Here is a 14204-nt window from a genome sequence, read left to right as displayed (position 1 = left end):
CGTCGCTCAAACCTACGGAATGAACTGGATATTGACGTTCTATCCATGAAATCGACAGGAATCAGCAGTTCGCTCGCTTCTCGCGTTCCCAGCCAGCCAAACACGTACTAGCGGAAATGACGATCCTCTGCGTGAGACAATTCTTCTGTCTTCGTTTTTCCCTTTATCGTCTGTTACCAGATAGACACACCGGTGTTGATTTTTCTTATTGAACGAGGATTGGAATATGTACGACCAAGGAGACAGGTTTTCACTTAGAGGTTATGACGATTCGAGCAAAGCTTCAACATATATACGGTGTCTTATCTTGAATCAATTTTTGTGAATATATTTGTTCGAAAATTCTTGTTTTAATGATCATTATTTAAATAATAATTATCTAATTATTAGAAATGTAAAAAATTATTCATATGACAAATTTCTGACGTTCTTCAACAGAAACTCCTCCTTGGTGCAATTTCTTTTTACGATTTTTTAATTCTAGCCACGAGTTACACACCCGCACTCAAAAGTTACGCAACGCTTATTATATTCGTGCGAAAAGTGGGGAAAGTTGCGAATGATCAATAGCTGTATTTAATGTCACTACTATTAAGAAATATTTTTGCAGATCTTCGTACATTTCTCAGTAAATTTATTTCTGTATTATATATGTTATTTTGAGAAGATTCAGGAGTTTCAACAATTTTTAAAATAGCATACGAAGATATAGAAGATATATAGAAAATATAGAATTCTCGCAAGTGGAACATTTATTTGGACTGTGGATTTTTATATATTTTAAGGAAATTTAAAATTGCAAAAGTCTATCAAATGTTCCAAGTATGGTAAACAATTTCTGCGTAGGTTTCATCTCTTCCATTGCATTCAGTGAATTATGAATTTGCATAAATATTTGTGCTCTAATAACGATACTTAATACTATTTGAAAATATGGAGGAAAATTGATGGACTTCAAAAGGAATGTGGCCAGTTATTTCCTTAAGATTTTCCGGGATGAATGTGATTAGCTTTCTCGAAAGCAATTATGCGATATCTTGGAAACTTTTAATGTTTAATAGCGATGTTTAATGTCAGTGAAAACTTTTAATACTGGTTTTACTTGAAACGAAAGTTTCAAAACGAAAACCAAGTGATTCATTTTTCTTCTTCCTTTTTTTTTTCTAAGTTTCTCTTTGGTTCAGGCACGTAGTATAGATTATGGGATATCTTCGAAACTTTTAACGATCTAATAACGACGTCCAATAACGAGGAAAACTTTAAATGCTTGATACTGATTTTACTTGATAATCGAAGTTCTAAAAGCGAAAGTGATTCCTCTTTCTCCTTCTGCTCCAGTTTTTTTTAAATTTTAAAAATATTATTTCACATAATAGTTCACTTCGTAAGCTACATCCAACGTGAATATGATATAAGGCATATAGCAAAGCAATTAGAAAGTAAAAATAATGAAAAATATTTCAATCCTGCTAGAAATCTGTCCCGATAATTATGGTCGCCAGTGTACGTAGAATGTATATTTTATTTTCGTTTAATATCGTACACGACGAAGATCATCGTTTATAATTGCCGTTTCGTCAGATATAAAACATTGAATAAAATAAAAGGGATACTCTAATGCAACAATAGCAGCTAACGATTAATATCGACTGTGCTGTGATGTATTTTCGAGCGGCGTACTATCTTCTTGGTCATCAATTTCAATTTTAGTTAGTAGCAGAAAAATGATGCCGGAAACGTCAAACGTTAACTCGAAAGACCCAGCGTTTCCTGTTTCTCTGGAAGATTTTTCGACGTCATTGCCTCTGCTAAATGGTGTCCGATATTTCAGGCGGTAACGTGTCTGCTCCAGTTCGTGGGGCTAGTGGCATTAACCGGCGTTCTAGTCTGCCTCGTTGCCGTGTTGCGATTGGTGGAACTGGCCATCACCCTGATCAATCCTTTTACCATTTTTATGCTTCACCAATCGGGCAAGATAATCATTGTGAGTATGAGAACGAGGTAATAGAATTCTTTTAGACACCCGTTTTATCAATGGCTGATATTATTGGACCATTAGGAACTGTAACAATGTTAGGTGAACCTATTGAATACAGATAACTCTTCGTTGATTTCGGTGTCCTTGAAATATGTGCTCAAGGCCATAATTCTGAACAACTCTTTCCTATACATGTATAAGCTGTTTATATAGTTGCGGATACTTTATCCATGTCTTATTATTTTTGTATTTTATACTAATATTATTTTTCTTATTTTTCATACGATTTTGTACATTAGATGTTAGAACTATAGGCGTGTGTACTAGTATTTTTCCTCTATTTTTTAACATCACTGGTTCTAAATCGCACATTAATTCCGCCCCCATGCGACTGTCCCCGTTCACGAGGGCTGCAATCACTTAAATAACCTAACCTCACTTACTACTTTCCATTTGCAATTCAATTTTTATTATTTTCCCTTTAATACCTCACTACAGGCTAAAATTCATACGAAGGTAACGAACAGACTTGTGTCTGTAACTTGAAAACCGAACACCCGATATATGTGTAGGAAAAGGTTGTTCAGAATGACGACCTTGATAACATATTTCAGGAGCATTGAAATCTGTGAGGAGGTAGCTATTCGACAGGTTGACCCAATTTTGCATTTAATTTCACTGTACTATAATTCAGAGACCGAAATGACAATTATTTTTAATATTTAAAAAGGGAAAATTATTGGGAAAAAGATTTTTGATTTGAAGTAAATTTTTTAAAGTAAAGTAAATTTTGATTTAGATGGGAGTTAGGATAGTGACTTTTTCGTTTCCAATGTACACGGGAATTTTGTATTTTAATTTAACGAAAGGAACTTTATTAAAATTTGTTAGCTCACGTTTCTATGCGCAGATCTATCTATCTGCCTGGATAAAGGAAGCGAGGGACACGATTGTTTGTGAAGTATATTATCAAACTTTAGAAGTAAGCTGCACATAAAACTGAAGAGAAATTCGTTTCTATTTTACTAATCCTGTGTTTCAATATTTGGAGAACTTGTTGGGAAACTTGTTAGGAAGCTTGTTAGGATTTAGTTCATCTATAATAGAATTAGTCCAATGATCTAGGGAATTATGTTGTGATATTCTAGTGAATTTAACGCGAGTGGTCTTGATTGTTTTTCAAGATACGTAGAACATTTCTAATTAAATTAACTGATTTCATTTTTTGAAAGATTTATAGAAACTCTTAATTTGGTATTGCCACAGAGAAAATTCTTAAAAGGTTTAGTCTCATTGGACTGGATTTAAAGATTTCCTTTTTAACCTGACTTGATGTATAAAAAAATCCCTAGACTAAAGTATAGTAATAATTCCTAGATTTCATAGACATAACACTTAACTCTATCGTTAATTACATTGAACAGATTTCAGATGATTTTAAACTTGGAATGTGATGGTCGAATGTGATGGAAAACAGAAGAGAATCACGTTAAAGTAAGATAGGAGGATCGTTAATGTCGTTCGGATTAATTAGTTTGCCGCGTTGAATATTCGTCGACGAGGGTTTGTCGTGTGCAGTTTGCCAACGTTAGAGAAAATGGAAAACTGTCTGCAGTACTGTGTGAAACCAGCTAAAATATTAGGTTATTACACGATTTCGTAATACCACCGTCGTCGTAGGACCTCGTCGTGCGGATTATTCGCGGAAATTAGATCATCTATTTCATGCTCTCCTCCCGGAATTTCCAGCCATTAATAATTTCTTATACCGACGAATCACCATATATTTTTTTACCAGATTCAACTAGGTACATGCAGATTTTCTACATTGTCACCAAACTGACAAATCATGATCAAACGAATCGTAAGAAACAAACTCGTGCATTGTTCTATTTCTTGCCCTCTTTTTTGCTTGTTTCGATTAGTTCTTTTATAAAAAATGAAAATATTCTTCCTCAAGTATCTAAAATCTTTTATTTCTTTTCTCTCGTCCTTCATCTATTTTCATTATTTTCTAAGAGATGAAAATATTGCTTTCTAGATTCATAGACTCTTTTAACGCTTTTCTTTTTGTTTCGATGCAAGCAATGAAATATTCTGTTCTTGAAATATTCAGATCCTTTCATTTGTTTCACTTTTTATTCTATTACACAGCGTGCAAATATTGGTTTGTAAAATTGTAAATTCTCTTACTTCTTTTCCATTGTTTCTCCTGTTTCAATTCGTTTTATCGTATACAATGAAGATATCTGGTGAATTTGTAGGTTCCTCAATTATATTACTTTCTAAAATTCCCTAGTATTTAGTGCCTTTTGTTATTATCTTGTAAAGAACGGACTCTCTACAAAGGATGGAAACCTTCCTACTGTGGATCTTCATATTCTCTTTATTCTGTGATAGAATAACCAAATATTTTCGAAATTAACAATAATTAGTAATAATTAATTTGGTATCAAGAATCATTTACGTATTTGGTTATAGTGTTAACGAAATTCCAGAATGTTTTACACAACACGTATATTGGGTTGGCAACTAAGTGATTACAGATTTTGGCATTATAACCTAATAACAAAATCCGCAATTATTTAGTTGCCAACTCAATAATATACAGTGGCGAACAAAAAGAATTTTGTAGAATAGAATAAGAAATATAAAACGACATTATAATTTTACACAATTTGTGTACAATACAGAGTAGATGACCAAACAACTGTAAACAATATTTGATGCAAAAGTTACTAAAATTCATAGTTATCAATTTTAACTTTCTCTTGTTCCCCACTGTATATGTAAAAGTTTTCTATAGTAAGTGCTGAAATACTTTTGTAAGTCATTATACAGAGTAGTCCAAAAATCAATTCCTACGATTTTTCAGGCATTTCCGATAGTCGAATAAAAAGATATCTCGAGTAAAAGTTAATCAGTTTCGGATCGACTACAACATTAAGAAATTCAAAAAAAGTTTCACTTGCACGAAAAGCCAAGGTCATACGTATTTTTCTAAACAGAACATCACATTTTTTAATACGCCGTCCAATGCATTTCTTAATCCTCTAGGAAAAAAGTATGAAAATACTCGAGTCGAAGAATGATCAGTTTAAAAGATATTTGAACTTTAATGTCATGAAACCTATCACGTGAAGGTAGGGGGGGGGGGGAGAACGTAAAACCGAAACAGCACCGCACTATCTTCCCTTATTTTTTATGCAATAAGTTTCGCGATATTAAAGTCAAAATATCTTTCAAACTAATCATACTTTGATCCAAGTACTTTAACATTTTTTTTATGAAGAATTAAAAAACATAACCTATCTGGCACATTAAAAAATGTCGTATCGTATAATTGAAAAAAAAAAAAAGAATAATAAAGTGATTTTAATTCTTCCATTGAAGTAAAAGTTTCTTTGATATTCTTAATGTTCCAATTTGTAGTCGCTCGACAGCCGACTAACCTTTGTTCGAAACATCCTTTTGTCTGACTATCGAACAAAAGCTCGTGGTTACTGTACCGTTCTGTGAATCAAACGAAATATTTAAAATACGTCGATAAATGGAAAATAAGTGGCAGGGCCGGAAAGCTCGTGGCCAGTTAATGTTAAATGCCTGGCTGTCCGCAGTTTGGGCTGAGGAAGAGTAAAAAGCTGACATCCAACGCTTACCATAAGATTCGCATGGATTGTGGACGTGCACCTGTCTTAGAATTAGAGATAGGTATACGTCAACCGGAAGTGCTTTACAACAGAAACGTGCTGTCAGGATTGATGGAAGAAACGTTCCCTCGCGAGGGTGATGACTACAGGGTCGTACAAATGTCAGAAGTGGCTAGCGTCGGTCAGGATGGCGAGGAGCAGGACGAGGAAGAGATAAAAGTTCACAGTCCCGACGAGGTGGAAGTCGAGAAGGTTGACGAGGATGGAGAAATCGAAGAGGCTGATGATGATCGTGAAACTGAAAAATCTGGTTCCGAAGAAATTGGATAGACCAGCGACAAGGAAGCAAACGAAACATTTGAAAAGTCCATGGGAGAATAAATCTCTGAAGTGAATAACGACGATGGTATTTGATGAAAATCGTCAGTCTGCTTTGAAATATATATATATCTTTTGGACGAATTAAAAGAAATGTGTTGTCATTGGGTTTGCAAGTGAATTTGGTTCTTACCTTTTTGTAAGAAATTTTTATCAATATCAAATAGAATGTAGTTTTATTTAGATTCTTCACAGAACTTGATCTCTTATCTTTTTCGAAAGGAATTTTTTTATTAATATTTTAATAAAATTCGACCGATATTCTAACAAACTTCAATCTTTCACTGTTGGAAAATATTTTGTTATCAGATTATAGCAGTCTTTTTTAGGTTAAGTTAGAATTTTAGGTTAGGTTAGAATATTAATTGCAAATTATAAGACTAGATACTGATGTGATAGCAGATCAATTTTTAGTATCGATAACGTTTTATGAGCTGTTATTCATAAGACTGAATTCTGGAAAATTCTAAATTCCCAACATTTTTCTTGCCACCGATAAACTTGTTCATTTATTTTGTTCGAGTATGGTTTCCAGATTATACAATCATATTGTCCAATGATTGCTTTTTAAAGTACCTTTGACACTCTCGTTTCCGATTTTCGTTAAACCTGTGAAATTAAATTTTTCCCCATTCTCCGATTTTCACGCATGCCTAAATCAAATCTGAAGTAAATTGCACAAATCGTAATAAATCGTCGAATGGCAATTAAGTGCGGACAATTTTCTCACAAATTCCTCAAAGGGGAATCAAATGTTACGCCTCCAAAATTGAGCGTCCCTTTGATTTCACGGATTCTCTCTGTAATTGAAGTAATCGTATAAATGTCTTTAAAATCTCGTCATCCGTCGATAATTAATTTTACTCGCGAAATTCCAATTAAAAACACGTCATCGTCTATTCGACTTTACATCGTTGGATGATACGTTCCACGCGATAATCGATCATAATTGGATATTGTTACACTTGCTTTTCGACATCTCCGATCATTCTTTTTCTCCTTCCCTTTATTTTTATTTTCCTTCCACTTCATAGTTTGTAGAAGATCCGGTTAAAAATACAAGAAAATTGTATTCTGTGCAATTTTTAGGAATTTTGTTTTCTCTTTGTCCTTTTCCTAATTCGAGAAAGATCACGGTAATGGTGTGAAAAAAATACTATTTAATGCAAAATATTGTTTTTTTTTCGTGTTTTTCCCAAGTTGCGAAATATCTTCATAACAAAACTGCAGAATTTTATTCAAAGCAAAATACTCACTTTAGTAGAAACTTCCACATTACATCGACTATTTCCCCCTCCTTTTTTCATTTCTATTTTGCAGAAGATTTGCTTATGTATACGAAGAAATTCTGCTTACAATACAAATAAATATTTATAATCAAAGATTCATATATATTACATTTCACACGTATCAACATTACGTTTACATTTCAATTTAAGTTCATTATAGTACATTTCAAACATTAGAGGATGTTTGTATGTCAATAACTGTATAAAAGTATTAATATTTCTTGCAATAATAATTATTTGTTAAGTAGAAATTGAAGTATATAAAAATTTTATTTACAAGAAAAAATACACGTACAATAATATCAGGTAAATAAATATAAAAAGACATTATTTGGTGCAAGAAATATTGTATGCAAATAATATTTCAATATATATTTGCAATTTATTTATAAACATAGAAACTTATATAAAAAACTAAATATTCAGTTATGAAAAACAAATATTAGAGCAATATTTATTAAATTAAATTTTCAATACAGTACTTTTTTTTAGTGCATCATCATTGTAAATGTTAAAAATTATTGGATTATTTTGATCATTTTTCTTCGTCTCCTTCTCTTCTCGTCTAATTTCGAAGGGATCTCGTTAACATGTATTCTACATGTAAGAAGAATTGAATTAAACAATGCTAATTTCAAAGAACTTTAATTAGAATTGCAAAAAAATTCTAATTCTAAAGATTCACCGTTGCAATTTGAAAAATCCTGTTTCTCATCAAATTCTTCTATAAAAATTCTTCTCAACCTTAAATGAATAATATTAGAATTACTAAAAAAAAGAAAAAGAAAAACAAGAAAGATATAAAGAATATTAGTATTTTATTATTTTGATTATATGAAAATTGGTAGAACTTTTACGTGAAATATTTTGTCGTTATTTTCAATATTCATGGAAAATCAGGGAATTTTGGATGAATTCAGATTTCGCGATAATTAGTGGCTTAATTTATGATCGGTCCACAGTTTCGCGAATTATAATACATCATTCTGATGTCAGGATAATTAGATTTATTGCACGCTCGACTAATGGCTTTCCATCGCGAATGAGAATTTTTTCACCTGTATCTTCGCTACTTTTATTTTCTATCAAATGAGCCGCAGATAATTAGGTTGGAAGAAAATGCGCCAAGCGAAAAGCACGCGAGAAAATTCTTTTTGTAATATCACAAAACGCCATCTGCCTGTTATTTAAGTTGAAATTAAAGAAAAAGAAAATATATATATATATATAATTCTGAAATAAAATTTCGAAGATATTTTTTGAAATGTCTTAACAATATGAAAATTTTGAACAGTTTTATCTTTCCGATGCTCGACTTCGGTTTTTCGGAAAATTTAAAACGAAACTGGAAGCTGAGGAAAAAAAGCGCGAACATTTTTGCATAAAAGATATTTTCATCGTGGACTCTGTCAGTTTCTTTTCCCATATTTTACTTTTTTTTGTCCCCCTTTTTTTTCATTTCCTGTCAAATGCGTTCTCTTTTTCATTAGGTCATCCTGCGAGTTCAGGTCGCACAGAGAAATTCATTTCGCTTGGCAACAAAGAGAAGATGGCTTTAAAATATGGGAACCATGCTGTGTTCAAAGTAAATTATGAGCAGTATGTTATGAACATGAAATAACGTACCTCAGAATATTAACTTAGGGCGAAGAAACTTTCTCTTTGATCTTGGAAAATGAACGAAATTGCAGGAGAGTATTTTTCCATTGTAACATTCTTAGAGCAAAGGAAATATAGTTACTCTTAAAAATTATTTATTACTGTTGACAATTTTCGATCTTAATAGCCGAAATAATGGTATAGGAACACTAAATTCACACTTAGAATTCATATTAGAATAGTTATATATTTATCTGATAAGCGATTTCAAGGATATTCATCGATACACACTTGCACGCGTCTCAGCGCTTTCTTCCATACCTGACCGTTAACCGACCTGAACAGTTTACATTCCTTTGTTTTCGAGACGCCGCGCACACACGTACTTCCACACACGTACTTCCACACACGTACTTCCACACATTGATATTCACATACAAGTATCACTACTACGCACCTAACCTAATCTAGCACATAAAATTATACATATCTCAATAATTAATTTCCAACAAGATTTTCATAGAATTTCGTTAAAATCCTTTAGGGATATTAAAATCATAGAACATGCTTCTTCATCACGTGAATTTTCAATCTCGACATCATAAAGGACATTTTTTCCCCTAGTTAATTCGTTTTCCCCTAGTTTAGCAGAATTATTTTCCAAGAAATTTCTAAACAATTTTTTTTATTCCCTATGTAATAAAAATTTCATTAAAATTTCTTTGGATATTTCGAGATTTATTATTATCATTTCAGTTGAAGTTTACGATATTCAGGGAGATCGAACGATTGTCAATTATGATGAAACTCATGTAGGTTAGTTGAGTCGACAGACAGTGAACAATGTAACGTGAGATGAAACGAGGATGAAAATATTCGTTTATGAATTATGGTAAATTTTCAGCGTTCGTAATCTCGTAATAGAGATATATAAATATGGACGTAAGTAAAAATTAATGACGAATATAGTGCAAATTGTGTGGCAGTTCCTGACATTTGTCTGTACACTATTATTTTATCATATTTTATTTTATTAAATTTTATAAAAATATATCTGACTAGTCGATTGTATGTCTGTATGCATTTAAATACATTGGAGTTTTAGGTAATTTGTTTTTGAATACATAAAAAATGAAAAAGAAACTATTAAATATAAAACATGTTGCTTCAGGAAATTATTGCTCCAGGAAACATTGATTTATTATATAAATAATATATGCACATATACATTGACTACAGGGTGTAAAATATTAAATTAATATATTCAACTCCAGCATTGTAAATACTCGTATTATACGTTACATTCGTGCTATTAGCCAAGAGAAAGCAAATTGTCTCACGATAGAATATTAACACGAATTAGCAAATAATAATTATCCAATTATTGCAAAGGTGAAAAATTATTCATATGAGAAATTTTTGACCTTGCTCGATAGAAACTGTACAGGATGTTTTCGATTTCGAACTTGGTAGAAATTCAACAAAATATTTGATTATAGGAATTATTTGTGTTTTCAATTATTTATTTCTAGATATTATTAAATGTAATTATTTAATTATTTTATTTGCTGGTATTTTACAATATTTTTCGATCCTGCTTCTTAAGAATCGTATAGAACGTCAATTTTTGATTTCGGTTTTCAATAGACGATGTTTTATTAGAAACAAATATCCTGACACTCTCGATCGAGACTGTAAATCTGTTTGTATCTGTAGCGGAAAATTCTACGTACTTTGGAAAATTTGTACTCGCTGGCTAACAGACTCATAAATCATACTAATCATATTATAACAATGCGTACGGGTAACCTCGTTAACGCGAATAATTCGAGCGTAGGAAAATTTCGAGATTTATTATCTATCAATTTTTCACGCAGCTCGAAGTTATTCTGACAGATTTGAGCGCGAAATTTCCCAGCTTAAAATATGTTGTACGACCGGAGTACGCGCCATATTTGAATACAGCTGGTACAGTGTTGCTGGGTTGGCTGATAGTGTCTTGGATTTCTTACGTAAGTTCCATCCTTTTTCACAGTTTCATACATCTTTTACAAGTTAGAAATATTTACTCGCGATTTTCCTGGGATGTATTGGCTTGGCAACTAAGTGATTGCGGACTTTGTCATTACCATCTAATGACAAAATCCGCAATCACTTAGTTGCCAACCTAATATCTGCCAAATTTCTGCCCACTTTTATTTTCACTTCCTTTCTCGTTTATTTTCATTTATTCAACGAACGTTCCAATTACACGGCTGATTAAAGCAGAACAAACGAAAATCTGTTTCGTACCGTTAATTAATCCGTGATATTTTTCCATTCGTCGTTCGCTCCTTCACGCATCGTCGCATTTACAACATACTCGGTTTAACATTTACATTCGTTCGTTAAATATGTCAACGTCATCGTTTACTCGAACAGAAATTCAGAACAATGTTTTATTCTGCATCAGAATTTAATTGCACGAGATTTTCTTCCAAGTATTAGGTTAGCAACTAAGTGATTGCGGGTTTTGTCATTAGGCGGTAATGGCAAAATCCGCAATCACTTAGTTGCTAACCTATAAAAGAACATCGCAATATAAAGTTTCTAAAGGTGTTCGTATAATTTTCGATCCTCCCGAACGACAGCGTGTTTTACATAAATGTGAAAATATTCAATTAACGATGTAGTCTCGCAAGACTTGATCCCAAGTTTTCCCAAAGATCCCAAATCCCAGTTTTATCATCGAATATCGATTCTTCAAAAGAGTTTCGTTTTAGTGCCAATAAAATCTCAAAATGTTTCCTATGAAGCACACGATATATTCTACAAGTGTTTTCAAGTCAGCGATCAAAAATAACGGTTATGTCTAAAATTTTGGCGACGAAAATCATTGATAAAGAAAAAATTGAAAAATATTAATTTTTATGTCCTTCATTGTCCATAAGCATTGTATATGATTTTTTTTATTATCTGTGAAGCATCTAATTTTTGTTTATTTTCCCTTCTCAATAATGGTTATTGGTGACCAAAAAAGAATTTTGTCATAAACGATGATTATTTAAAAGAAAAATCTATAATGGTTATTAGTAAAAAAAATCAATTAAACCAACCTACTACTTCTTACACAGCAACTTTTCTCATCTCGATTATAATTATTATGGTCCTTGGTTCGAATGCTTCCGTAAAGAGTATTCATAAGATTTGATCATTTTTGACGATACTGTATTTCATTGGGAATTAAAAAAGTCCTTTATCTGTAGCTTATCTGGGCGTTCCTCGCGCCCCTGATGATCGCTGTCATCGCCATAATCCTGATTTGCCCGACGACGGCGAAGTGGTGCATCAAACAAACCGTCCCCGGCATGGAAACCGTTTTCAACGAGTTCTTGGAAATGTTCCAGACCATTTTGTCGCAAATACGCGACTGATCAAATTTTGACAACGACAGCCACGAGTTTAGTCGTATTTACAGCGCGTTTTGTAACTGTGTTTCATCTAAACCTTCCATCGTTGATAAAAACGTTCCAGGAAGAATAATATTAGCTGTAGAAGAGGAATTAAGATGAAAACTAATCGACTTTAAAGGAAAATTACTCATTTTTGTCAAGAAATTGTAATAATAATTTACAAAATAAAATTGTATATGTATTTTTATTTTTGCTTTTTTACGTTAAAAGAAATTTGAGACGTTTAACGTTGAATCATAAATCGATACGTGGTATAAGCTTGGAATAGAACACGCAGAAACATGGGGAAATACGGGGATGCGAGTAATGTCTCCGATTACCATCCAAACGGCTTGTGTTCTAATCCCTATGCACCCATCTGGTTTTTCTTCAGCGACAAAAAATACTTTTCCCATCGCACGATGCGCGCATGTCTTAAAATAAAAATAAAAGTAAAAAGGCCAAAGCTCTCTCATATGGATGAAAAGATAAAAGAAAAAATAATGGATAACAAACCTTAAGGTAGTGAAAATGTATTAGAGTGGGTTATTTGTCGTAATTATCAGAGTAATTCAAGAAACAAGAAAAACATTCAAATTTTCCCCAAATTGAGAAAAGATACCAAATACATGTATATTAGTAATATACCACAAAACGAAGTTTTATGAATCTGTTAATTGCGAATTTGTCGAATATCTCTAAATTATAAATTGTGTGCAAATCCCTGAATTTAACAACATAAACATTATTTACATTAATTACTGAGCAGTATCAAAATATTCTAATAGTCAATCAACAATAATTAATGTTCGTTATTATTAATGAATTTAATGTTCGTTCACAACAACTAAATCTCGCTATTTAAATAAAATTCAAGCTTATCGCAGTTTTAAAGGGGATTACCTGTTCGAAGCTGAACAATTTGAAAAGAAATAAAATAACCCATCGATAACAGGCAATTACTATTGCAGAAGATTGTGATAATCTGAACTTGGGAAATCCAATAAAAGATAAATTCTGTGCCTCTGAATCTGCTCCATCCTTAAAAATCCACGTAACAAGAAAGATGGAAAATTAGAGCTTTAGAAAATCCACCTATAGCTTTCTCGAGCGATACATCTGGCTAACTACAATATTGGGTTTTTCCCATTCCACGTCGCCGCCAAACGAATTTGTAATACGGTTGTTCACAAGGTTACAGTAGCCATTTGTCAGGAAAGCGCCGAGGCAGATTAGTTGCAATTCGTGGGGCCGTCGTTCATTAAAACGAGAACACAGCGTTGGAAGGTATTTTAATTGCCTTCACGATCTTCTTTCTGCTCGTTCTCTCTAAGTGTGGCATATTCGTGGTTCACAGAGGGATGCTGAATGGAAATAAAAAGCTCTTCGTGAAAAACAGGATTTAATCTCATTCTGGAGGATCAGGAATACATTCGAGCGAAGTCTACGATTTCCTCGAACGAATTTCCCTGTTAATGGTTCAGTGGTTTTTTTTTAATGGTCGGAAATTTTCGATTTCGAATTTGAAAATTCAGGGAGCCGAAACTTCGAACGCACGACGATTAAAGAGTGGGAAATTTTCTACGCTCTGCAATTTGTAAATTAGAAAGAAAATTCGAGAATGTAAAACTCGAAAGATTTCGAATTTTCTAAAATTTTGTAATTTCAAAGTTTCACATTCCGTGCGAATAAATTTTAGAAGTCTGAGAGGAAATCAGGAAGAGGGGCATTTCGAGACTCCGGGAGTTGACGATTTTCAAGCTCGCGCGAGAGTTTTCAAATTTGAAGATTCTGAAAATCGCGATGTTCCCTAGGCCGAAGCTTTTCAAAATTAAAAGAATACAAAATCCGGCGATTTTGAAGATACACAGATTCGAAA

The 14204-nt window shown here is 32.7% G+C and overlaps 2 protein-coding genes across 2 annotated transcripts; both read left to right on the top strand.

Annotated features, from left to right (window-relative positions):
* The first annotated feature begins 116 nt into the window (after window positions 1-116).
* On the top strand, window positions 117-5958 carry LOC122576256. Its single transcript, XM_043746273.1, has 3 exons — window positions 117-131; window positions 1832-1984; window positions 5596-5958. Exons 1-3 carry the CDS (start codon window positions 117-119, stop codon window positions 5956-5958), a joined length of 531 nt encoding a protein of 176 aa, XP_043602208.1.
* A 2886-nt stretch (window positions 5959-8844) lies between these two features.
* On the top strand, window positions 8845-12307 carry LOC122576687. The gene is made up of 3 exons (XM_043747347.1): window positions 8845-8894; window positions 10732-10906; window positions 12140-12307. The coding sequence occupies exons 1-3, from the start codon at window positions 8845-8847 to the stop codon at window positions 12305-12307; spliced, it is 393 nt and encodes a 130-aa protein (XP_043603282.1).
* Window positions 12308-14204: the final 1897 nt, after the last annotated feature.

This window comes from Bombus pyrosoma, linkage group LG16, assembly GCF_014825855.1.
Source record: "Bombus pyrosoma isolate SC7728 linkage group LG16, ASM1482585v1, whole genome shotgun sequence".
Taxonomy (NCBI): Eukaryota; Metazoa; Arthropoda; class Insecta; order Hymenoptera; family Apidae; genus Bombus; species Bombus pyrosoma.
This window is presented reverse-complemented; position numbering and strand designations above follow the sequence as displayed.